The following is a 25,949-nucleotide window of genomic DNA, read 5'->3' on the forward strand; positions in this document are numbered from 1 at the left end:
AAACAAATCACTTAACAATTCTCCTGAACATACGATGTGGCTGGGATAAATGTATTCTTTTCCTACCTATCTGATGGGTAGGGATAATTGCCAGTGGCTCCTCTAGTGCTTTGTTACAAATGCCCATTTCTCCTTTGTTCTGCTTTATCCTGCAACATTTCTCACCTTCATAATCACTTCCCTTCATGGGAATGGGACAGTTTGTCTTTTTATTCAAGGGGATTGGAGGGCAATCCCAATCCCCCACCACAAATATCCCATACTGTAGTGAAAAAGGGAGATGAAAGATGGAAACATTCTGGAAGGAGCCCTGCCAGTCTATGAAGAAGGCTCTTGTGCCACAGTCCTACTTCCCTTCTACATATGCCTTCCTTGTTGAAAGCTTTTCGTGGTAGTAGTTTGGCTGCCAGTTTACCAGCTCTGTTGTAGGACATGTTCATGCACTTCCCAAGATTGGAGGCTGGGCTGGCTTTGCACTCGAAAGATGAGCTGCTCTTCCTGCAGCATCATCCTAGCCCCCCTCTCTTCCCCAGAGCCTCTCATAAATAGGCACTGCAAATAGGCACTCCAGAGCCAGCAGAAATCTGACTGCCTGCATGGAACACCAGTTTGTCTCCCCATCAAAATGGTACCTATTTATCTACTCATGTAGATCATGCTTTTGAACTATTAGGTAGACAGAACCTGATGTGAGTGACTGGAGCTCACCGTGCCACACAGTGCTAGAACTCAAACCGTGGCACAGAGACCATCTCCAGCATCATTAAGACATTGAGCCACCATCCTCCATAAAACCAATGATAGAAAGACATGTATCCCTTCAAGTCAGTCTTGACTCTTGTACAAAAAAGTGCAATTTCTTTGACAACATTTTTGGAAATGGTTTGCCCCTGCTTCTTCCTAGGGTAGAGAGGCACCCAAAGTCATCCATCTGGCTTCATGTTTAAAGCAGGACTAGAACACACAGTTTCCCAGTTTCTAGCCTAGTGTCTCATCATTGCCCCAACCTGGCTCTTAGGAAAAATATATTAATTTAAAACACAATAAATATGCATGTGACAGGGAGGCACTTTTGGGCCAAAAGACATTGACAGGGTGTGAATATTAAATCTAAATAAGAAAGGGCAATACTAATATTTCACTTGATGCCAAAATGCAAGTAATACCATTGCCATCTCAGCCTCTGGGAAGGAGCATTTGCAAAATTAGAAGAACTTCCTTTGAATTCTAGCTGAAAACGATTTGCTCAATGCAAGCTTGAGGTTCAGATGGTGTGACCTGAGTTTTTCTGCCTCATTGGTCAATCAATCAATTTCCCTTCTCCCTAATCTGAAACTGCAATTCTTAAAAGCACAGGTCCCTAAAATACAGATTGGCAACTGTAATGATACAAGCATGCAAAGCAATCAGCCAAACCTAATATGGAAAAGAAGTAGAGTTGAGTAACATTGATAGAGTAGTTTGATCTAAAAATCAATATTTTGAGATTCTAAGGCAGACTTTGATATTTGCCACACTAATCACTATATAAATATCAAATAAAGGCAAAAGCTGTTTGCATTGAATTTCCAGCTGTAAATACTTTCCCCATGTGTAAAATGTCAGCTTGCTTTTGGGTATATAAAAATAGAACATCTTTAACTCTATTCTTCTCAGTATACAGAGAAATGGAGGCTAAATCAGAGTTCTTCCCACATCTGTAGCATTTTGTTATGTACATCTGCTATTAATTCAAAGAGATAGAGTTTTTAAAAGCACCCTCATAAATATGAATGTCAGAAGGTTTGCAGTATTCCTCTTTAAACCCTTCAACTTTGTGTTCCCATTTGTATTAATTCTTATATATTTTATTTTTGCTTATTTTTATTTATGACAAGAATCTGGGAGAATGCATGTTGCTGTTTTAGCACATTCAAAAGTACACATGACTCAACATGGGAGATAGAAAGTTGCAAACATTTGATTCTGTGTTAAAGGTAATATTTCCTTTGCTGAATTGATTATGTGTAATCAGCCATGCTATTTTATTGGAGCTAAATGGATATTGTTTGATGCTGCCTTTTTTCTAGCATATTTTCTCCCAGTTGTCTGATCTATAGTCCTGCTTAGGTTGAGTAAGTATCGTGAATCTTCTACTTTTAAAAGAAAAAACTCACTTCCGGTTGGCACCGCAGGTTCTGTGGATGGTCATTTATGACCGCCAGCCCTGCGTCTCCGTAAAAGCCGCTTTGACAGCGCAAATCGGCTGTCTAGCGGCTGAAAAACTCTCCTTCGGGAAAAGAAGGAGAGGAGAGCCGGTGGGCGAGAGTAGAGCTCCCCAAAAGCCCTCTGGAACATTTCCAGAGGCTTGGAGGGTGAGAGCTCCTCAGCCAGCCCGCCAAGAAGCTCCGGAGCCAGGATGACTCTGCAAAAGCAGAGCGAGAAGCCGCGATCCGATCCTGCTTTTAAAAGTGAGTTTGATTGACTTCAAGCGCAGGCAGAGCGGAAAACAGGAGAACAAGCTTTAAAAGTACAGAGCTTAACTCTGAAGTTACTTTGTTTCAATTTGAATCTTAAGCTGGAGGCGGAAGATGGCGTCTTTGTTATAGTTTTGAAAGTGAAAGCCAGAAACAAAAGTGCTTGAGAATTTGCGCTGGGAGAGTGGATTAGCTGCCTATTAACTGCTGGGAACTGAGAGTTTGTGGAGGAAAGAGAAAAAAAAAAACTACTCTGCCTGGCAAATTAGAGACTATAAATTATAAACATCTTTAAAGACTTTGTGGCTTTTAAAGAAAAGAGGGGGGTGAAAGAAAAAAAAATGGCTTCTAGACAAGTGAAACCAGGAGTTGTTAAAGGAGGGGGAGGCTCCCCAGTTGTGTCAGTGGTGACACAGAAAGCACAATTTCCGGCTGATTCACAGAGCCAGACCCAGAGTCAAGATGCAGCACTTAATGATTTTAAGGAAGTTATGAAAGAAGCCATGAATAATCAAGCAATAGCAATGAGTGAAGCAATGAATAATTTAACACTACTTGTTGAAGGGAAATTTAAGAAAATTGAGGAGGATATAAGCTCGATCAAGGAAGCAGTTGCAGATGAACACGATAAAATAAGAGAGGATATTGTTTTTGCTGTATCAGGAGTCTCAAACCTTGTTATCCAGCTTGATGGGAAAGTTTAAGAAATTAATGAAGCCAATTTAAATTTGGAAAGCAAAATGGGTGATGTCATGACCAGAACAGAAAAAGTGGATGATGAATTGGTAATGTTACAATACAGATCTATGGAGTTTGCTCTGAGACTGAGAGGCCTGAAGGAAAATAGTAAATAATTATTAATAATAATAATTAATAATTAAAGAAAGACCAGAAAATGTGGCAATCCAAATTGATAAAATTTACAGGGTTAATTCCTGGTTGGCAAAACAAAGACAGCTGCCAAGAGATGTGGTGATTTATTTTACAACTAGGAGGATCAGAAATGAAATTCTACAAGCTTCTTACAAGAATAAAGTTCAGGTGGCTGGGCAAGAGGTGGTGGTTTTGAAAGAGATTCCTCCAAAGATGTTGAGAAGTAGAAAAGACTTTGGCTTTCTGGTAAATGAATTGAGGAATCAACAAGTGGCATATAGATGGGACGTTCCAATCGGTCTAATAGTGACTTATAATGGAGAAAGATACCGGTTAAACACAGTTTGGAAGGCAAAAGATTTCTATGTAAATGTTTTACAGGCTGGATACCCACCCTCACCGGGAAGAGAGGGGGGAGGAAGAAAATGGAGATGTTACAACAAGAAAAAGATGGAAAACAGATACAAACCTATGCTGAAGCTGCAGCTGGAGGAATTATCATGGAAGAAGATTTGGGTCTTGGGGACTTACGCCCAATTTTGGAACCACCTAAGAAGGGAGAGCCGAAAACACAACGACTGACCCGATCAACTTATAAATTGCAACAACAACAATCAAAAAGGCAACAATCTCAAGATTTATCTCAAGAAGTCCAAAAAACAGAAGCGGGGGGGGGGGGGGTAGGCTAGGCCGAAGAGTAAGATGGAGGAGGAGCTTCAGCTGATGCTCACAAGGCTTCGAAAGGCTAAAGATGGCAACTAAATTTCTATCTTGGAATGTCAATGGCCTAAACTCACCACAAAAAAGAAAGAAAATATTTCACTACTTGAAACAATTTAACAATGATGTTATTTGCTTGCAAGAAACACATATTAGATTATCAGGCCAAAAATATTTGATAAACTCAAGATTAGGTACAAATTTTGTGGCATCAGCGCCAGAGAAGAAGAATGGACTAGTTATATATGTAAGAAAAGGACTATCAGCTAATTTAATTGAGGCAGATGACCAAGGAAGATATATTGCAATTGAATTATTAACACAGACTGGAAAAATGCTTTTTATTGGAATATATGCCCCTAATCAGCAACAAGACAAGTTTTATAAATTTTTACATACTAAAATAATACAATGGGACTATAAATCTTTTATTTTAATCGGTGACTGGAATGGAGTAATTGACACTCAGAAAGATAAAAAGAGCTTATCAAAGACTTCAGCACATGCAAAACTACCTAAATCTTTTTTTGATATGATGGAAGATATAGAATTGAAAGATATCTGGAGAGAACGTAACCTGGAGGAAAAAGATTTTACTTTTTTTCCTGATAGACATCAATCCTTCTCCAGGATTGATTTTATACTAATCACAAATGATTTTATTTCCAGGGTGAAGAAGACGAAGATATGTCCAAGAACTTTAACTGATCATAGTCCGGTTTGGGTTGAATTTGAACAGGAGAGGGGGGAAAGGAGGTCTTGGAGGTTAAATGAAAACTTATTTAGATATGAAGAAAATGTAAAGGAGCTTAAAAAACAAATGAAAGAATTCTTTGTTATTAATATGAATAAGGGTACTCCTATAGAAATGGTCTGGGATGCTAGCAAGGCTTATATGAGGGGTATCTTAATACATATGAACAATGAATATAGATTAAAACAACAAAAGAAGCGTAAAGAGATAGAGGAAGAAATAAAAAAGAAAGAACAATTTCTTATATCTAATCCAGGAGATAAGAAAGTAAAAGAAACAATAAATATACTAAGAGGGCAATTTAATATGTTAATGGCTGATCAGGTGGCAACTAGTTTACAATATGCTAAACATAATACATTTTGTAATTCCAATAAACCAGGTAGGTGGTTGGCCTACATGTTGAGGAAAAAACAGAAATTACGAGTCATTAGTATGATAGAATATAGAGGTAAGGAAGTTTACCAACAGAATATGATTAAAAAGGCTTTTTTGGAATTTTATACAAAGCTATATGCTAGGCACTCAATACAAGGTATAGATATAGATAGATATCTAAAGGAAGGGAATATTTTGGAATTAACGTTGGAACAGAAGGAAGGATTGAATCAACCAATAACTTCTGAGGAGATTGTTGCAGCAATTAAGCAGTTAAAAACAGGGAAAGCTCCAGGAACGGATGGACTAACAGCTATTTATTATAAGAACTTACAGCTTGAAATGGTAGAGCCGCTTAGAACTTTACTTTGTAAAATTCAATTAGGGGGAGGAGTTCCACCCTCTTGGAGAACAGCTTTTGTTTCATTGATTCCGAAGGAAGATCAAAACTGTATCAAACCTGAAAATTTTAGGCCAATTTCACTTTTGAACACGGATTACAAAATTTTTGCTAAGTTATTAGCGAATAGATTAATGCCAGTTATGCAACAAGTTATTCATAATGACCAATCAGGTTTTATAAAAGGGAGGCAGATGAAATATAATGTTAGGCAAATTATAAACTTATTGGAATATTTGGAAAAAAATAATCAGGTCCCTGCAGCGTTCATATTCTTGGATGCAGAGAAAGCATTTGATCGATTGAACTGGCAATTCCTGTTTAAAATAATAGAAAAAATGCACTTTGGGGAGTATTTCATACATTCAATTAGAGCAATATATCAGGAACAAACAGCACAAATAATAATTAATGGAGGTTTAACAGATGTGTTTAAAATTGAGAAAGGTACGAGGCAGGGTTGTCCCTTGTCTCCATTGTTGTTTATCTTAAGTTTTGTTGAATAAGTTACGTGATTCTGACAAAATAAAAGGAATTGTAATTAGACAGCAGGATTATAGACTAAGAGCGTTTGCAGATGACCTGGTTCTTACTTTATCTCAACCTATAGAAGCGGCTCCCTATGTGCTGGACATAGTAGCTCAATATGGCAAAGTATCTGGATTTAAAGTAAATCTACACAAGACAAAGATGATAACTAAAAATATGACCATAACTCAAAGAGAAGATTTAGGGAGAATAACGGAGTTTGAAGTAGTTAAAAAGGTTAAGTATTTAGGAGTATATATTGCAGCCTCAAATACGAAATTGTTTAAAAATAATTATGAAATTCTTTGGCAAAAAGTACAGAAAGAAATGGAAAAATGAAAAAAGTTACAACTATCACTACTGGGAAGGATAGCAGTAATAAAAATGAATGTACTACCTAGGTTTTTATTTTTGTTCCAAATGATACCAGTGCTTAAAAAAGATGGAAATCTGATGGAATGGCAGAAAGGGGTTAATACTTTTATATGGGCTGGGAAGAAACCAAGAGTGAAACTGAAAATTATACAGGATATACGTGAGAGAGGAGGTCTTAAAATGCCTAATTTAAGATTGTATTATGAAGCAGCAGCTTTATCACAAATTAGTGATTGGTTTAACTTAACTGAAGAAAGAATGTTAAACACAGAAGGTTATTATTTGTTATATGGATGGCATGCTTATTTGTTATATGAAAAAAAAGTGGATAAAGTGTTTAAGGGTCATATACTCAGAAATGCATTGTTGAGGGTTTGGAAAAAGTACCAATACAAGCTGAACTATAAGATACCCATATGGGCAAACCCCAGACATGCAATAGAAAATATAAGTATAGAGCAAAAAACAGAGGTGATTACTTATAAAGAGCTTCTTCTTTTGGAAAGGGGTAAGTTTCAACTGAAACCTCTAGATGAATTAAAAGAAGGGATAGTTTATACTTGGTTTCAATATGGTCAGCTTCAAGCTAGATGGAGGGAGGATCAAAAAATTGGGGTTATGCAAAATGAGGAAAATCTGGTGAAACAGATTAGAGATCAAAGTCAGATGCATATTAAAAGGTTGTATAATGCATTATTGGAAATAGACTCAGAAACGGAATTGGTTAAGGACTGTATGATAAAATGGGCACAAAACTTTCAGGAACCAGTAATGATGGAAACGTGGGAAAAGATTTGGGTCAGAAATGTTAAATTTACGCAAGCACAAAATTTGAGAGAGAATTTTTATAAAATGTTTTACAGATGGCACTTAGATCCTTAAAAATTATCATGTATGTACTCGAATTTGCAAGCTAAATGTTGGAGATGTGAATGTAATGATGCAATTTATTATCATATATGGTGGACCTGTAAGAAGATCAAGGCATTTTGGATAAAAATTTGGTGGGTGATGCAGAACATTTTGAAAAGAAGGTTGAAATTTACTCCTCAATTGTTTCTATTGGGTATAACTATGGACTGTACAGTTTCAGAGACTAAATTGATCTTGAACTTAATATCAGCAGCTAGGCTGCTGGTAGCTCAATATTGGAAGAAGGACTCTTTGCCTACTATTGAAGAGTAGATATTGAAAGTAACAAACCTAGCAGAAATGGCGAAAATCTCAGCGTACTTGAAGGACCACACGCAAGAAAGATACGTATCGGAATGGAGAAGATGGATTGATTATATTCAAAATAAGTATCAGACAAGAAAATATCAAATAGCTTATGAATGAATGTTAGTATTAGAAGTATTAGGTTATCTATAGTGGAGTTAAGATTTCAGGGGGGGAGTTAGTACTTTGAGGATAAGTAGATTAATCTAGTTTATGATTGATTAAATGAAATACCTTGTATTTTGCTCTGGGAAGTCTGGGGGGGGGAGGGTGGGATGAAGGGGGGGAAAGGGTGGGGGGAACATGGAGGGAAAATTTTTGTATTTCTTCTTTGTAAAACTTTTCAATTAAAAAAAAAAAAGAAAAAGCTCATGAAATCCACAGCGTATAGATGGTTATCTGAAAACAGTTTTACCTGAAAGCTTCTGAGCTTTATTAAAATTCAGTGAAGATGTAGCAAATTCTAAAAAACACGGTTATAATTTCCCCCCAGAAACAGAAGGGGGGGGAAGGGAGGGGGTAGAGGGAGACTTTCCACATATTTCTTTGTTTTGCACATTCTGGATCTGTGCATATATGCTCCAAAATATTGATTTATTAAATTCTCACTGTTATCTGCTAAACATAGAAATTGTTATAGGATTATTGTAAGCAAATGTGTAACAATCAAGTATTACCAGTTCTATGATAGAGACTGACCCTTTTTTGGGTGCCTCATTTGTATAGCTAAGTATACTCCTGTCCCCCTCCTGCCTCAATCAAAGAAAGCACGAAGCCCTGCTTGCCATAAAGGACAACAGAATGACTTGCTCCATTATCTTGACCTTGATGATCCAACAGTGTAGCATAACAGAATGAGTTGACTTGGAAGTCATTAAATTTCGTGTGTTTTCATTTTTAATTACAGAAATTATTCTCATATGGAAGACCAGAATGTGGGACAGATGTCCTTTTCTGCTTGTAAATCACACTCAGGGTTACATAAGATTCACTGAATATTCTCTAGCAGCGACTAAGGGAGAGGAAATATCAATTCCTTGTCTATGTTAAGTAAATCTATTACAGTACTACAGCATTTTCAACAGGTAGCTTACCCAGCTGTGGCTAACAAATTTCTAACTAAGAAATGCATAGGTTCTCCGTGCATGTTTTCACATCATGGCTTGAGAACATGGAAGTCCACTGGGATGTATATTCTGTTTATTATTTATTTTATTTATTGAATATATTTGCCATCCATCTCATAACGAAATGACTCTGGGCCAATGATGCACCAACTATTTAGGATACATTTTTATTGACACTTTAAAAGTGAACCAGAAATATATATAGGAAAAAAAAATCTAATCACCTTGAGGTAAGCTAGTGTTTTTGTGTTGGCTTAACATTTTACCATAGCTGATAATGGAAGGTAAATTTTATACGATTCCTATGGAATTCTGGGTCTCCCCTTGTGGCTCAGGGCAGGCTGAAACCCTGAGTCATGTTCAGTTGTATTTCTTATTTTATTGAGATTCTTGTGTGACCACTTCTCTCAATTTTAACTAATAAACTAAGTATATAGTTTATTAACTGATATAGTTTATACTTCCTTTTTATTGGCGGTGCAGATAGAGCTGTTCCTCTTCATGTGGCCAAATTTTATGCTGCAGCATGTTGAATCTGCCAAGTGACACTTCAAGAATTGGGTTAGTAATGAGTAATTTAAGCCCTGAGCTTTATCTAGATCTTGCCAGAATGATTTTCATGCTAATGTTTTGTTTTGTTTTGTTCTTACTTTGACTGTTCAATGGCTGTAATAAAAATGTTCTTGCTTGCTTAGGGAAAGAAAATATCAACTTTCCTCTCTCGGAATTTCGAAAGAATGTTGAGAGCGATCCTTAAGTGTGGCTGAGAATCCTGGGGTTGGGTAGAAAATATAGCTCTGCTCCACAGTTGTTTTTAAATTAAACATATTTCCCATAAAAAATGTATTCAGATTCCAATAGGAATCCAGAATGAATTGCTGGGCCAGGAGCTGTTCATAAACAGCTCTTGGCCCAGCAATTACATCATCACTGCACTGTAGACTGAAGGCATCTAAACATGGCTGCTGTCTTTGTATCAAAAATACAACAAGAACCATACACTATTCTTCAAACTCTGAACATGTTTTGAAGGGTTTTGACCTCAATAGGAGAATGAAATTACAATGATGCCTGCCACTTGGAATTTAGCAGATTTGAAAGCTTGAATGCTTTTCAGCACAGGAAAAGAGTGTTTTTCCTCATTGCAGTGGCCTTATCTTCACATATGAGTTAAATATCGATTAACCATTCTGTTGCAGGATAATTTCACTCCATGTAATTGCAAGAGAAGTGGGATGGTTGGGCACACATGTTAGTCTTCTCAGCTTTCTGGAATTAACTGCAAAGATTCACTTTGTTGAGGACTGGTTTCTGTTTAGCAAGTAAAGAAAGAAATGAAGAGATTATTCTGTGGATCAGTAAATCCATGTCGCTGGCATTGGAGAAAAGTGGCTGTCAAAAAGCCAAGGAAAGATCCTTGGTAATGAGGTCAGATTGTTTGCAGAGCTCCATCAACAGCAGCTGATTACCTCCCTTTATAAATTGTCCCAGATTAAATAAATTTAGCATTTATTAAATATGCTTAGTCTTTTCTTCCTAATGTTTGCAAAAGAAGTTTTTTCCCCCTCAAACAGCAACAGCAATTTGGACATGGTATTCAGAAGAAATATTGCTGTTGCCTTACAATGTTACTTTTTTAATTATTGATTTCCTGGCAGACCTTTATTCAGTCACTATTCCCATTTCTGATAACATCTCTTTCTCTCCCCCCCCCCCCCAAATAGCAGTGCAACACAGGCATTTAGTTTTCACAGCACAAATAGTCATGGAGAAACAGCCCAATGGCTAGGTAGGAGACTGGCATATAATGGAGAAATGAAAATTTGCCCTGCGGGTGAGCACTAAAACCATTCCAAGCCAGTTTGCTCTAGTGATTAAGGCACCAGGATAGAAACAGGAGACTATGAATTCCAGTCTTGTTTTAGACATGAAAGCCAGCTGGGTGACTTTGGATCAGACACTCTCTCTCAGCACAACTGACCACACAGGTTAGGAAGAGAAAGGAGTATTCAGTATACAAATAATGCAGATGGAGTTAATTTAAAAAAAAAATCTAAAAAAGAATCTAAAGGAGGTGCTTTTTATTATTTTTGTTGGAGTTATGAGAAAGCAAAGTAATATTGGCCACAGATCCATATTAAAATTCAGAAGCTTTTTAAACTAATATACAGTTAAAACCTTTTAGGATTACTGGATAAGCAGATGGAAAAAAGATCTGTTACTATATTTCTTGACTGCAGTGAGCATTTGATATACGCAGAAATGGAAAGATACATCAATCTCCACAATAGATAGAAGAACAGAACAGAATAGAAAGAATAGATGGAAAATGGATGGAACTAGCAGAGATGGCAAAGTTGACTGTTTTAATTAGAAAAAAAAGACCATATTTAGCTTTGTTTTTTCTTGGAAACTGCTCGAGATAGAAAAAAGCGAACTCCTGACTTTGGGTTTTGATTAATTTAGTTTGTTGTTATAGAAATGGATAGTATTTGTGATAATGTAAAAACATTAATAGCAATAGCACTCAGACTTATATACCACTTCATAGCCCTCTCTAAGCTGTTTACAGAATCAGCATATTGCCCCCAACAATCTGGGTCCTCATTTTACCAACCTCGGAAGGATGGAAGGCTGAGTCAACCTTAGCCTGGTGAGATTCGAACTGCAGTACTGCATTCTAACCACTGCACCATTACGGCTCTAGTAAAATACAAAATTAAGCAGTAATTTTATATTTTACTGTACTAAAAAAGTTGGATTCCTTTTTTCTTTTCCCCTTTCCCCTATATTCTCATTCTCCTTTCTTCCTCCTTTTCATTTTTCTACCTTCTTTTTATTTTTATTTTCATTTTATAACATGATAATCTTAATATAAGGCTTGAAAAAAATCTAAAAAAACAGGAATATGGCCAGAGTTTGGCATCAATCTTAAAAATTCCAATCTTAATTTTTGAGCTGTACCCTTTATGAAGGAAAATTATTACATAGGAAGAAAACTGCCTGCCTGTAAGAGCAATAACGTTAAAGACAAACAAGAACTAGAAACTAGACACAAACACCAGGAATGGATGGCTTAAAAATCCTATCACTAAATGTTAATGGTCTAAATGACCACAAAAAGAGGAAGATAATTCTATCAAAATTGGTAAAACAAAACCCAGACATAATATGTATACAGGAGGTTCATATAAAAAAAGAGGAGGCAAACTGCCTAGAATTTACTAAATTTGGCAAAGTATTTATGTCTTCAGCAGGGAAAAAGAAAAGGGGAGTGGCTATGTATGTGAAAAAAGGAATTGAGGCAGAATTAAAATATAAAGACGCCAAAGGGAGAATCCTAATCATAGAAGTTAAGAGAGGTAACTCAAAAATGATGTTGGTGGGGGTTTATGCCCCAAATAAAAAACAGGGACAATTTTACAAAAAATTACATGAACTATTAGGAAATTGGGCTCATGTTGAAATATGCATGTTAGGTGATTTTAATGGTATTGTTAATCCAGATAAAGATTATAAAAGTGGGGAAAAGAAAAAAAATAAAAGGTTACCTCTGCCAAAAAGCTTTTTTGATCTGGTGGATGAAATAAATTTAATTGATATGTGGCGTACTTTACACCCTTATGATTCCCAATATACTTTTTATTCAAACTCACAGAACTCCTGGTCTAGAATTGACATGGTATGGACCACTAGAAAACTAGGATTGGAAATTAAGAAAGTTGATATGAGTACAAACACCTGGGCAGATCATAAGCTTCTTGAAATAAATTGGCATTATACAAATAAGAGAAAACAACAGAGATGGAGTCTAAGGACTAATCTTTTGAATTAAAAAGAGTTTATATTAAAATTGAATGAAGAAGTCAAGCTCTTTTTTATAGAAAATGGCAAGCAAGGCACGGCCAAGGAAATTGTGTGGGATACTATGAAAGCATATGTGAGAGGAGTAGCGATATCGTATATGGCGTTTAAAAATAAGGAAAAAAGGAAAGCTAGGGAGGCCTATAATAAAAAGCTAGAAGAAGCAGACATTAAATTACAACAAAATCTGGGAGACGAGGTGGCTAAGCAAAAGTGGATGATGGCTAGGCATAGCCTGAATATTCTGGAACAGGAGGAGCTAGCGCAAAAAATTAAGAGAATAAAACACTACCATTTTGAGAACGCCAATAAGTCTGGAAGGTGGCTTGCATACAGACTAAAAAAAGAAAAGGAAAAAAATCAAATTCTTATATTAGAAGATTCCAAAGTAATATTCTGACAAAAGAAGAGGATAAATTAGAAAGAACAAGAGAATTCTATGAAGCCCTATATAAAGATGAAGAGATTGACCCAGATAAAGTCGAACAATATTTGATGGAAGCTACCCTACCACATATAATGGAAGAAGAGAAGGAAATGCTGAACAATAAAATTACAACAGAAGAACTCAAATCGGCCTTTACCAAAATAAAAACAAAACAAAACACCAGGCCCAGACGGTCTGCCAGGGGAAATATATACAAAATTTGATGAAGAATTACAATTAGAATTGTTAGAAATATTTAATGAGGTTTTAGTTGGCATAAGAATCCCAGACACATGGAAGGAAGCATATATTACACTCATATTGAAAGAAGGTGCCGACCCAAAACAAATAGCAAATTATAGACCCATTTCTTTACTAAACTCAGATTATAAACTGTTTACAAGTATAATAGCGGAAAGAGTAAAAAAAATCCTAAACGGTTGGATCCATAACGATCAGAATGGATTCCTCCCAGGGAGACAAATGAGAGATAATCTGAGGACTGTAATAATGTCATAGAATACTATGAGCAGCAGCCGGAAAAACAGCTGGCGTTAGTGTTTTTGGATGCCCAAAAGGCGTTCGATAACCTGAACTGGAACTTCATGGTTAACCAAATTAATTTAATGGGATTCGGACAAATTTCAGGAAAATGATTGAAAATATCTATCATAAACAGAGGGCGAGCATTCTAATAAATGGGGATAAGACGCGGACATTTTGGATTCAAAAGGGAGTTAGACAGGGATGCCCCTTGTCTCCATTACTTTTCATTATGGCACTAGAAGTTTTACTTAGAAAGATCAGAGCCAATCAAGAAATTAAAGGACTTCAAATCAGGAAAGAAACATTTAAAACACAAGCCTTTGCAGATGATGTGGCTTTAATAACAGAAGATCCCTTGCAAACTGGCCCCAAATTACTTCAGGAAATACAGAAGTATGGAGAAGTTGCTGGCTTCAAACTTAATAAAACAAAAACTAAAATATTAGTGAGAAATGTGACAGAGACAAATAAGAAAGAGTTAGAAAAATCCTTAGGTCTTCAGATAGTGAAGAAAATAAAGTATCTAGGAATATGGATTACTTCGAGATATTCTTCTTTAAAGGATGACAATTATATTCCATTACTACAAAAAATAAATCAGGATATAGATAGATGGAAGAAGTTAAAATTATCTTTTACAGGTAAAATTGCAGCAATCAAGATGAATATCCTCCCTAAAATCATCTTTTTATTTCAAACTATACCAGTGAATCTCGACAAAAAATTCTTCTTGGATCTGAATAAGAAGGTGCGAGATTTTTTATGGGAGGGAAAGAAGGCGAGGATCTCATATAAGACACTGCAAGGGAAAAGAAATATGGTTGGCTTTGGACTCCCTGATTGGGAAGTATATCAAAAGGCGGCTAAATTAGTATGGATTAAAGAGTGGGTTGTATTGCAAAACAAGAGAATTTTGATGTTAGAAGGCCACGATCTACAGGAAGGTTGGCACGCCCATCTATGGGATTTAAAGAACAACAAAAAAAAATCATATTTTCATAAACACAAAGTAAGGGAGACTCTTATTCAAACGTGGGAAGAAATTAGGCAGCGATTCTATGTGAAAGTACCAAATTGGCTTTCTATTATGGAGGCCCTGACTGCCTCAAATAGAAGAGATATTCTAAAATTCGGCACGTATAAAGATATATTAGACGATAAAGGAACCTTTAAATCTTAGGAAACATTAAGAAATCAAGATTTTAATTTAGATTGGTGGAGTTACCTACAGATAAGCTCAAGATTCCAGAAAGATAGAGACCAATTTGGTATAGATGCGAAGCATAACAATGTGGATAAAATTATGTTGGGGACGGAAAAGAAAATGTTAGCGAAATTCTACAATCTTCTATTAGGTGAGGACAGGGCAGAAGGAATAGCCAGAAATCAATTAAATATTTGGGAAAAAAACATTGGTTATAGCTTAAATTTTAATGATTGGGAGGAGGCCTGGAATAGAAACTACAATTTGACTAAATCAGCAACTTATAGGGAGAACCATTACAAAATTTTCCATAGATGGTACCTAGCACCAGCTAGATTAGCGAAAATATTTCCCAATGCTTCAGCAACGTGTTGGAAGTGTGGAAAGGAGGTTGGCACCTTCTATCATATGTGGTGGTCCTGCCCTGAGACAAAAAAGTTCTGGATAAGAATACGAAATTGGTTACGAGAAATAGTGGAAGAAGAAATAAAATTATCCCCTGAAATCTTTTTATTGGGAATGATCAGAGATGGATTCTCTAAAGATAAGATACATCTTATAATACATATCACAACAGCGGCCAGGCTAGTTTTTGCAAAGTACTGGAAGGACAAATCAATTCCTCCAGAGGAAATACTAATAAATAAAATCTTAGAATGTGCAGAAATGGCAAAATTAACAAGCGATCTTAATAATGATGTGAACTCAAAATTCTATGCAGTATGGGAAAGGTGGTACAAATGGTGGAATAATAGAATGAGATTGTTATGTTAGGATATATTTATTTTTAGTAATAGTAGTTTCGAATTTATTTGATATATATATTTTGTAAATATGTAAAGACACGACACCTCAGATGTTAACAGAGATTTGATGTTTTCTACAATTTTAAAACCAATAAAGTATATTAAAAAAAAAGAAAAAAGAAAACTGCCTGTCTCGAGATAGTATCTAATGAATAAACCTGTGACCTAGACCACTGCAACAATATTTTATCTTCTTTTAATGCATTACCTCAGCCTGTTGCACCAGTAAATTTCTTTCATTTGAGGGCACATGCTAAATAGAGAACTCAGCTAAGAATAGAACCTTGTGAGGCTAAAACAACATTCTCCTATGAAATGAAGACATTAGCAGCTTTTCAGAAATGTACAAAATGGAAAGGAAAAGAAAAATGAAAAAAAAAAAAAAACTAAGGGAGAAGATCCAAATAGCTCAATAAGAACTAAAATGTTCAATAAACATAGGATGCAATTCTGTATGCATGTTCTGCAGGGAAATGTACTTCCTCAAAGAAGGCATTGTTAGCTGGCTGGAACTCTTGAATATTGTCACATTTTGTTTCATTTTTAATATGGTAAGAAAATAGTTTCCTTATTGTAATCACAGGTAATAACAATATAGTAGAGCATAAGGTACAATACTGTGAAGCAAAACAACATTAAAAAAAGTAGAAGATGATAAAAAAAAAGTGCTGGATATAGGAAAATCAGATAAACTCAGGGCTACAGTTAAGAACTTAAAATTCTGTTTGCTTAAATGACAAGGTAAAAGACCAACCTGCAAACACACTTGCAAGAATGTAATTAAACAGTTTAAGGGTTCAAGACCTTATGGACATTTAGTACCATAAATTTGCCCCAACCTCATCATAAATGGGACAATGGCAGACACAGTGAAATATGTCCTCTGTTTATTATAGTGAGAGATGCTTTTCAACAGGGCGCTTACAAAATCTCCCTTCAAGATATATCAAAGGCATGGTTTGCAGAAGGGTATAACAGCCTTTTTAAGTTTTTTGCAATAATGATTGAGGATACTTTTGTAGCCTAAGCAACCTAGATTTGGTCCATTGATTCCCAATAACAAAACTAGCAAGATTTGCTCTTTGAAGTCTTTCTAGTTTCTTGTAATGCTCCAGTAGAGCAAGACGTACGCTAATGTCAATGGAAGGTAACCCTACCTACATCCTTAGCTGGAATGTCAGGTTTTATATACAGATAGTCCTCAACTTACAACCATTTGTTTAGTGACCATTCAAAGTTACAATAGCACTGAAAAAAGAGACTTATGATGGGTCTTTGCACTTATGACCATTGTAGCATCTGCATGGTCACATGATCAAAATTCAGACACTTGGCAACCAGCGTGTATTTATGACACCTGCAGCATCCTGAGGGTATGTGGGCCATTTGAGACCAGCAAAGTCAATGGGAGGAAGTTGGATTCACTTAATGATTGCAGATTCATTTAAGAACTGTGGAAAAAAGTTGTAAAATCAGCTGTAACTCACTTAACAACAGCCTGGCTTAGCAACAGAAATTCTGGTCCCAATTGTGGTCACAGGCTGAGGACTACCTGTATCAGGGGTGGGTTCTACTTACCTTTACTACTGGTGCGCATCGCGCCCGCGCCCGCTGTTCTGCCATGCGCAGATCACCTATGATGACGTCCGGGTCAGTGGGCGGAGCCTCCCACCAGTTTTACTACCGGTTCTTGTGAACTGGTCCAAACCGGGGGCTACCCACCACTGACCTATATGCAGTATGTCACTTACCAGTTCTTGCATTCATGGTGGCTGGAACACTCTGCTTACTATTCATTATAGCTGAAATCCCAATTCCGTATTCTGTTCCTGGCACCAAATCTGCCCAAGGAAACAGACAATAAAATATAAGTGACTCAATAAACTGCAATGATTTCCATATATGTAATATTTTCTTTTTTGTCTGACTTCATAGCCTGATACTTTTTCACACAGCAATCGCAGTTGCCTGGCTAAAGCCATTTTAAGGTGGACCTGAGGGGGGGTCTATATAGCCACTGAGCGGGGTTATGGGTCAATTGGATGCAGCGGAGGGGTTGTGGAAGGAAATTTGACCGGGGAGCAGGGGGGTGATAGGATGGGCAGTGCAATTGAAATAATGAGTGGAAGGGGCAGATATGACGGGCGCAGGGGGCCATATCATGCTCCAGGGATGTGCACACGCTGTTTACGAGCGATTGCGCACTCCGGCCCCCAATGCGCAACTTGTGTCCGGGGTTGCACAGAGCCTCAGGCCCTGGGTCCGCAGCTGATTTTATGTAATGCCAGGTCAGTTGTTAACAAAGCCCCCCTCATTTGTGATCTTACCTTGGAGGGGGGTGCAGATCTGGCAGGTATTACGGAGACCTGGTTGGGCCAGGAGGGGAGGGTCCCCCTCGTTGAAATGTGTCCTCCAGGTTTCCGTGCATTTCATCAGCCAAGGGCTCAGGGGAGGGGTGGGGGAGTGGCAGAAATTATTAGGGAAAGTCTTTGTCCAAGGGAGACCACTGTTCCTCAGATAGCTGGATGTGAGTCCCTTTTTGTGAAGTGGGGCCGTGGGGTACAGATGGGTTTGCTGACTACGTACTGGCTCCCTGCCACGTGGCGGCGACCCTGCCCAAGCTGCTCGATGTTATTGCCGGGGTGGCAGTTGATACCCCCAGACTCATTGTCATGGGGGATTTCAACCTACCATCCGCAGGTGAGGTGTCAGAGGTGGCTCGGGAGTTCATGGCTTCCATGGCGGCCATGGACCTGACCCAGTTAGTTCAAGGCCCCACTCACATAGGGGGACACACTCTGGACTTGATTTTCATCTCTGGTCAGTGGTTGAATGATCTTGGTAGAGGAGACCTAGACATTAAACGCTTGTCATGGACAGATCATTCACTCCTTCACTTGGACTTTCCAGCTGCTTCCCCCCGCCACAGGGAGACAGAACCGACCAGATGGTTCCGTCCTAGGCACCTGATGGATCCCGAAAGGTTCCTGACAGAGCTTGGGCCGTTTCCTGAGACCCTGGCACACGACCCAACCGAAGACCTGGTGGCCGCCTGGGAGAGTGTGGCTGCCGGAGCTTTGGATCGCGTCATGCCTCTGACCCGATGCTGATCTCAATTGGCTCCTTGGTTCTCTGAGGAGCTGAGAGAGATGAAGCATTGGAAAAGATGCCTAGAGAGCATCTGAGGGACTAGTCAATCCGATTTTGACCAGACACTGGTGAGGTCTTATATCAAGACCTATCTAGTGGCGATAAAAGCGGTGAAATCTAACCATTTTTCCGCTCTTATCGCATCTGCAGAGAACCGCCGCTCTGTTTAGGGTGACCAGCTCCCTTTGGGGGGGGGAGTGCGGAAAGATCCCTTGCAGGGTCGAGCTGAGGATTTTGTGCAATTCCTGCATGATAAAGTTGCTCAGATTCGGGAAGGCTTGGACTCCGACTGGATGAGTCCAGGGGAGGAGACGAGGGTAGGTCTTGAGAATATTATCTGGGAGGAGTTTGATCCTGTGGCTCCCGAGGATGTGGACAGGGTTCTGGGTAAGATTAGTGCCCCCACATGTTTATTGGACCCGTGTCCCTCCTGGTTGGTACTGGCCTCCCGGGAGGTTACACGAGGCTGGCTCCAGGGGATTATAACTGCTTCTTTCCCACCGCCTTGAAAGAGGCGGTGGTGAGGCCTCTCCTCAAGAAGCCTTCCCTGGACCCGGCTGAATTAGCTAACTACCGTCCGGCCTCCAATCTTCATTTTGTGGCGAAGGTTGTTGAGAGTGTGGTGGCACGACATCTTCCCCGGCAACTGGATGAAGCTATCTATCTGGACCCGTACCAGTACCAGTCGGGCTTCAGGCAGGGGTACAGCACACAAACGGCATTGGTCGCGTTGGTGAATGATCTCTGGAGGGCTTGGGACAGGGGTTGCTCCTCTGTCCTGGTCCTATTAGATCTCTCAGTGGCTTTTGATACCATTGACCATGGTATCATGCTGCAATGGTTGACGGGGTTAGGAATAGGGGACACCGTCCTCCTTCCTCTCCGACCATTCGCAGTTTGTGTTGGCAGGGGGGCAGAGGTTGACCTCGAGGTGCCTTGCATGGGGAGTGCCACAAAGGTTGGTCATCTCGCCCCTTTTGTTCAACATTTATGTGAAGCCGCTGGGTGAGATCATACATGGTTTTGGGGTGAGAGTCCATCAGTACGCTGATGACACTCAGTTGTACATCTCCACCCCAGACCACCCAATGATGCCCTTGATGTGATGTCTCGCTGCCTGGAGGCCGTGCAGGTCTGGATGGGGAGAAATAGGCTCAGACTCAACCCTTCCAAGACCGAGTGGCTGTGGCTTCTGGCGTCCCGATATAGTCAGCTGGTGCCATTGCTGACTATTGGGGGTGAATTTCTGCCCCCCACAGAGAGGGCTCGCAATCTGGGTGTCCTCTTGGATGCACGGCTGTCTTTAGAAGAGCATATAACAGTCGTGACCAGGGGGGCTTTTTATCAGGTTCGCCTGATTCGCCAGTTGCAGCCCTTTCTGGACTGGACACCTTGCGCACAGTCACTCACGCCCTTGTCATCTCCCGGCTGGACTACGTAATGCTCTCTACATGGGGCTCCCCTTGAAGAGCACTCGGAGGCTCCAACTGGTCCAGAATGCGGCCGCGCAAGTGGTTATGGGCGCAACTCATTGTGCCCACGTGACACCCCTCCTGCGCAAGCTGCACTGGCTCCCAGTGGCTTTCCGGGTGCGATTCAAGGTGCTGGTTACCACCTTTAAAGTGCTCCATGGCATAGGACCCGGGTACCTTCGAGACCGACTTCTGCCACCAATAGCCTCCAACTGGCCAGTCCGCTCCCACAGAGAGGGTCTCCTCAGGGTGCCATCGGCCAAGTTATGTCAGCTGGCGACACCCAGGGGGAGGGCCTTCTCTATGGGAGCCCCTGGCCTGGTGAATGAACTGCCCCCGGAAATGCGTAAGATCTCCGACCTCCGTGTATTTCGCTGTGCCCTCAAGACCCTGCTGTTCCGCCAGGCCGGGCTATCAATGTAATGATTTTAAATTAGGTGTTTTAAATTTTGGGGGTTTTAAATCTGAGCCGAAATTATTTAATAATTTTAATTATTTTTAATTGATGTCTGTCTTTGTGTTTTTAATAGGTTGTACACCGCCCTGAGTTCTTCAGGAGAAGGGCGGTATAGAAATAAATTTATTTATTTATTTATTTATTTATTTATTTATTTATTATTTAATAAAACCATTATTTGAATATTTTGCTAAGGTTTGCAGGTGAGGTACAAATAATGGAAGAATATAGGAAATAATGGAATTGATTGTGCAACATCTGTTTTCTTCCAAAGTAAAGCAATTCAGTTAAGATGTCTGAAAAAAATCAGTATTTTAAAAACTAAATAACTTTAAAAGCTATCATCACATCATTCTTCTTTTCTTTCTTGTACAAAAATTGTTATCCAGGATCAATGCTCAGGAGGATCTTGATGGCATGGAGCATGTCCAGAGAGATATTCCCTCTCTCTCTCTCTCTCTCTCTCTTGGTAGAGGAGACCTAGACATTAAACCCTTGTCATGGACAGATCATTCACTCCTTCACTTGGACTTTCCAGCTGCTTCCCCCCGCCACAGGGAGACAGAACCGACCAGATGGTTCCGTCCTAGGCACCTGATGGATCCCGAAAGGTTCCTGACAGAGCTTGGGCCGTTTCCTGAGACCCTGGCACACGACCCAACCGAAGACCTGGTGGCCGCCTGGGAGAGTGTGGCTGCTGGAGCTTTGGACCGCGTCATGCCTCTGACCCGATGCCGATCTCAATTGGCTCCTTGGTTTTCTGAGGAGCTGAGAGAGATGAAGCATTGGAAAAGATGCCTAGAGAGCATCTGGAGGACTAGTCAATCCGATTTTGACCAGACACTGGTGAGGTCTTATATCAAGACCTATCTAGTGGCGATAAAAGCGGTGAAATCTAACCATTTTTCCGCTCTTATCGCATCTGCAGAGAACCGCCGCTCTGTTTAGGGTGACCAGCTCCCTTTGGGGGTGGGGGAGTGCGGAAAGTCTGAAAAAAATCAGTATTTTAAAAACTAAATAACTTTAAAAGCTATCATCACATCATTCTTCTTTTCTTTCTTGTACAAAAATTGTTATCCAGGATCAATGCTCAGAAGGATCTTGATGGCATGGAGCATGTCCAGAGAGATATTCCCTCTCTCTCTCTCTCTCTCTCTCTCTCTCTCTCTCTCTCTCTCTCTCTCTCTCTCTCTCTCTCTCTCTCTTGTCTTGGACAGAAAAAAGCAAAGAGCTCTTAGCAAATCTATTGTAAAACAGAACTGAATACCTTTAGGCTTCTCTGGAATCTGTATTGGGTTTTTTGATAGGAACTTCAGGTTTTTCAAGCCAGGTAAAATGTTGCTCCAGGTGGAACAAGGGACTTAAAAAATTTAAAAAATATTTCTAGACAATGCTCAGTCCTAAAATTTATTTTCAGCACTGTAAATAAGCATGCACATCAAAACTAAGTTATCTTATCACCATCAACAAACCGGATGAATCAGAACAGGCTAAACACAGAGATAGAATGATACATGCATATTCAGACAAGAGACTCCATGATTTGTCTTATAAAATCGTAATTAATGATAAAGCGTTTGCTGCCAAATTGTGACCAAATGGCAAAGTGACTACATGAAGGATAAAGATAGGAGATCTTTTAGAAATATATATATTTTTGGAGCACTTGTGAGTAATCCTGGTCCTCTCCTTGATGCGAAGAGAGGTTCAGGGAACTGATCCATTCACTGTTGTATTTATTGGCTCTGCTCTTTGAAACCATCTTCAGCCCATCATGGCAGTTGTCAGGAAATTAAAATGATTGAATTTATGTTATATATTAAAACAGTGCAGTCTTCAAAACAAATTTCAGAAGAGGTTCACGCTTCTGCCATTTATTAAAATAGCCTCTCTTTTTTCAGACTTCTGGATAGGCCTCAAAAAGAAAAAGGAAAAAGGAAAAGGAAAAAAGATGCCACTGATTTTAGAAATCCACTCTAAAATTTTCCCCAGGCTAGACCAAATGATAGCTGAAGTAAGCTAAATGTAGTATTTGCTGATTTAGAAGATGCATATCCTTCTGTTCCCTGCAAAAAAGCCACTCAACACCGCTAGTAAACCCTTGTCGTAGTTTGTCTGATTACAAGCGTTTGTCTTATCTGTATTAAACAATACATATTTTCCTTCATCCACTCCAGAAACAATATTAGATTTTTTCTGGATTTGAACAATTTTATTGGATTTGAACTCTGGAGGATTTTATCTATGGGTGAAAAGATATTGCCTAGAATCCTGGTTAATCTACATAAAAAGAAGTATATATCTAATAAATCAATGGTTAGATCTTGGAAGATCTGGTTGTCTATCAAGCTTTTATAATAGTTCTGGATGCCATTATAAAACCATGCAGTTCATAGTTTTATTACAATGCAGTTAAAATTTAATTATAAAATATATACTTGATTACATGTAAATGTTTATTACATAGCTGAAAAAATGGCTGAAAGACACCATGAATGACAGTATGATCTCCCAACACTATATACTGTTTCCCCCCAAAAATAAGACCCTGTCTTATATTTTTTGGAACCCTGAAATAAGCACTTGGCCTTATTGCCATGCACTCAAAAGCCCGATTGGACTTATTATCAGGGAGTATCTTATTTTGGGGGAAACAGAGTACATTGTTTGGCTGCTGTTTTCACAACAAAAGGTTTGTTGCTAATTCTACAAAATGTTCATCAATGTACCCAAGATGAAGGGAGGCTTTAACTTTGGGGCAGAGCTTCTATTTTTCATGCCCTGTTTCCTCCAAATAGGGGAAAAACATATTCCAACTGACAATTGTGGCAACTGCTATCAGTCAGTGCAATGGACCTGCTGTACCTAAATTCAGTAGGAGAAATTTGGGAGAATAACCACAAGGGTCAGTTGATCTGGTTAATTCCTACAGGATTAAAGAAACTCCAACTAGGCAGACACGTAACAGGCACTCAATTCCAGTGAGTTTAGAAGCCTTGTCTATCAAGAAGAGCTGGAGAGAAACTGCAGCTGTAAAAGCAAATCTTGCCATATCAGGAACTTGCTAGAACACCCCTCCCACAGACTGGATGTCCACAGTGATGTCATGAGTCTTGCGGGTACTCTCTTTCTCAAGATTCATGAAATGCTACTCACTTCCTGGAGAAAGATGGTGCAGATTCTATACAATGGTGACTTTTGACTCAATTGGTGTAATTGTTTGTTACTCAATCCATCAGTAAACATATCTTGTTTACATGGCTTGGGATCAGGTTATCTGAGGGACTGTCTCTTGCTGGTCACATCTACCCAACCCATCAGAGAGGGGAGGCAAGTAATGTTGCGGGACCCATCCCTGAGGTAGATATACCTGGTGGGACCCAGAAGAAGGGTCTTCTCCATGGTGGCTCCCTCTCTCTGGAACATCAATCCCCCAGAGATTAGAATGGCCCCCACTCTAATACTCTTTCAGAAGGTGCTAAAGACCTGGTCTGCCAGTGGGCCTGGAGAACCCAGAGCAGGATGAAGCCCATTAAATGGCTTGTGTGATCTGCTGTCGCCGGGGTGGGGGAGGGTGATTTTGTTATATTTTACTATATTAATTTATTTGATTCTTTTTGTTAGTTTTTATTGTTTTAAATGTTTTTTTTATATTCTGTAAACCGCCTTGAGTCGCCATGGGCGAATAGGCAGCAATATAAATTCAATAAATAAATAAATATCTACCTCGATTAGTGACACACTGGTTAGATAGGAGGTATAAAAGGCCTTGTTTACAACTGGGGTTTCCAAACTCTTCAGCTCATTGATACCTTCATGGAGTTTCAGATTGTTCATATATATATATATATATATATGTAGGTCTTTGGTTATTCGGGTCTTCTCCGACGTAAAATTGGAAGTGTCTTGGCGACGTTTCGACAAAGTCTCATTCGTCATCTTCAGGCTGGTGTTCTCGGCTTCGTGCTTCCAGGAGCAATGTGAGATCACAGCTGTCTCTTCCTTTTAACTGCTAGTGGGGGTGTGAGCTGATTGGGTGGGAACTTGGCTGTGTTCTGATTGGGTGGAGGTGTGTTCTGATTGTTTAGGGGCTTGGCTGTGCTCTGATTGGATGGGGGGTTGGTTGTGCTCTGATTGGCTGGGGGTGTGTTCTGTTTGGGTGGGGGCTTGGTTGTGCTCAGCTTAGTCTGAGTTGCAGGGGGATTTGAGCTGGTGAGCTGCGTTGTTGTTGTTTGGCTTCGTGTTTGTGGCCGTGCGAGCTCTTCATGGTGGGTGTCAGTCTGCTTCATGTATGGATTGGAGGGGTTTAAAGTGGCTAATGATGCAGCTGCGGTCTGGCTTCTGGTCCTTGGTCGTGCTTCATTATCAGTGTGGGTTTGAGTCTGCTTTCTGCGTGGATGTGTGGTGGTGACATCCTGTGTGGCTCTCGTGAGTGTGGGTCTGGTGTTATTCGTCGTGTTAGGGACTCGTTTGTCAATAAGGGCGGGTTTCCAAATGGCTGGTAGGCGGGAGGTATCGTCTCGTTTGTTCATGCTGTGTGGGCGTTTTTCTATCTCGATGGCTTCTCTGATTATTCTGTTGTTAAAGTGTTTTATGTGACCTTGCATTCCTACGCAACTGCTGAGATCAAAATTTAATCCCCACAGGCTTCCAACTGAAATTCCACTCCAACTCTGCAGCCACCAAACGCATTCTGAAAAGAACAGAACTAGCCCTAATCAGAAATGAACTCCACAGAAAAAGATTCCTCCTAGACCGAATCAACAAGGATCTCCTCACACTTCACCTCAAACTCAGCAACAAGATCCACCCTGCACTTTGGGACAAATCCAAACAACTTGCTGTCTGGAGAGCCGAAACACAGACCCTCAAGACAGACACACACACCAACAAACTCCAAAGACTACAAGAACGCCAGAAACAATCCCCTCCACCCTCACAGCCACACATGAAACAAACAGTGCATAACATCTCAGATAGGATCCTCACCAAAGCCGAAACCAATGTCCTTTCCAAAGGATTCAACTTTGCAGTCGCTCCCAAAAGCATCCCCACTGAAACCATTATATGCGGAGTTGAAACCAGCCTGACCAAAATCAACCCCGATGACGCAAACAGAATCAGACTCGAAATCACCAACATCCTCTGCACCAGCAAGCCACCCAAAAGTAACTTACCCAAAGAGGAACAGACA

At 39.6% G+C, this 25,949-nt stretch overlaps 1 protein-coding gene across 1 annotated transcript in view; it reads right to left on the minus strand.

Annotated features, from left to right (window-relative positions):
- The window catches only part of TNR (tenascin R), a 123,352-nt gene that overhangs the window by 39,168 nt on the left and 58,235 nt on the right, over positions 1 to 25,949 (minus strand). The window contains exon 8 of the mRNA XM_070939226.1: positions 17,428 to 17,517. Coding sequence (XP_070795327.1) covers positions 17,428 to 17,517 — 90 coding nt within the window. The remainder of the gene's footprint in view (positions 1 to 17,427; positions 17,518 to 25,949) is intronic.

The sequence above is a fragment of the Pituophis catenifer genome, unplaced genomic scaffold (assembly GCF_029215685.1).
Source record: "Pituophis catenifer annectens isolate HBS135680 unplaced genomic scaffold, rPitCat1.0.hap2 SCAF_3, whole genome shotgun sequence".
Taxonomy (NCBI): Eukaryota; Metazoa; Chordata; class Lepidosauria; order Squamata; family Colubridae; genus Pituophis; species Pituophis catenifer.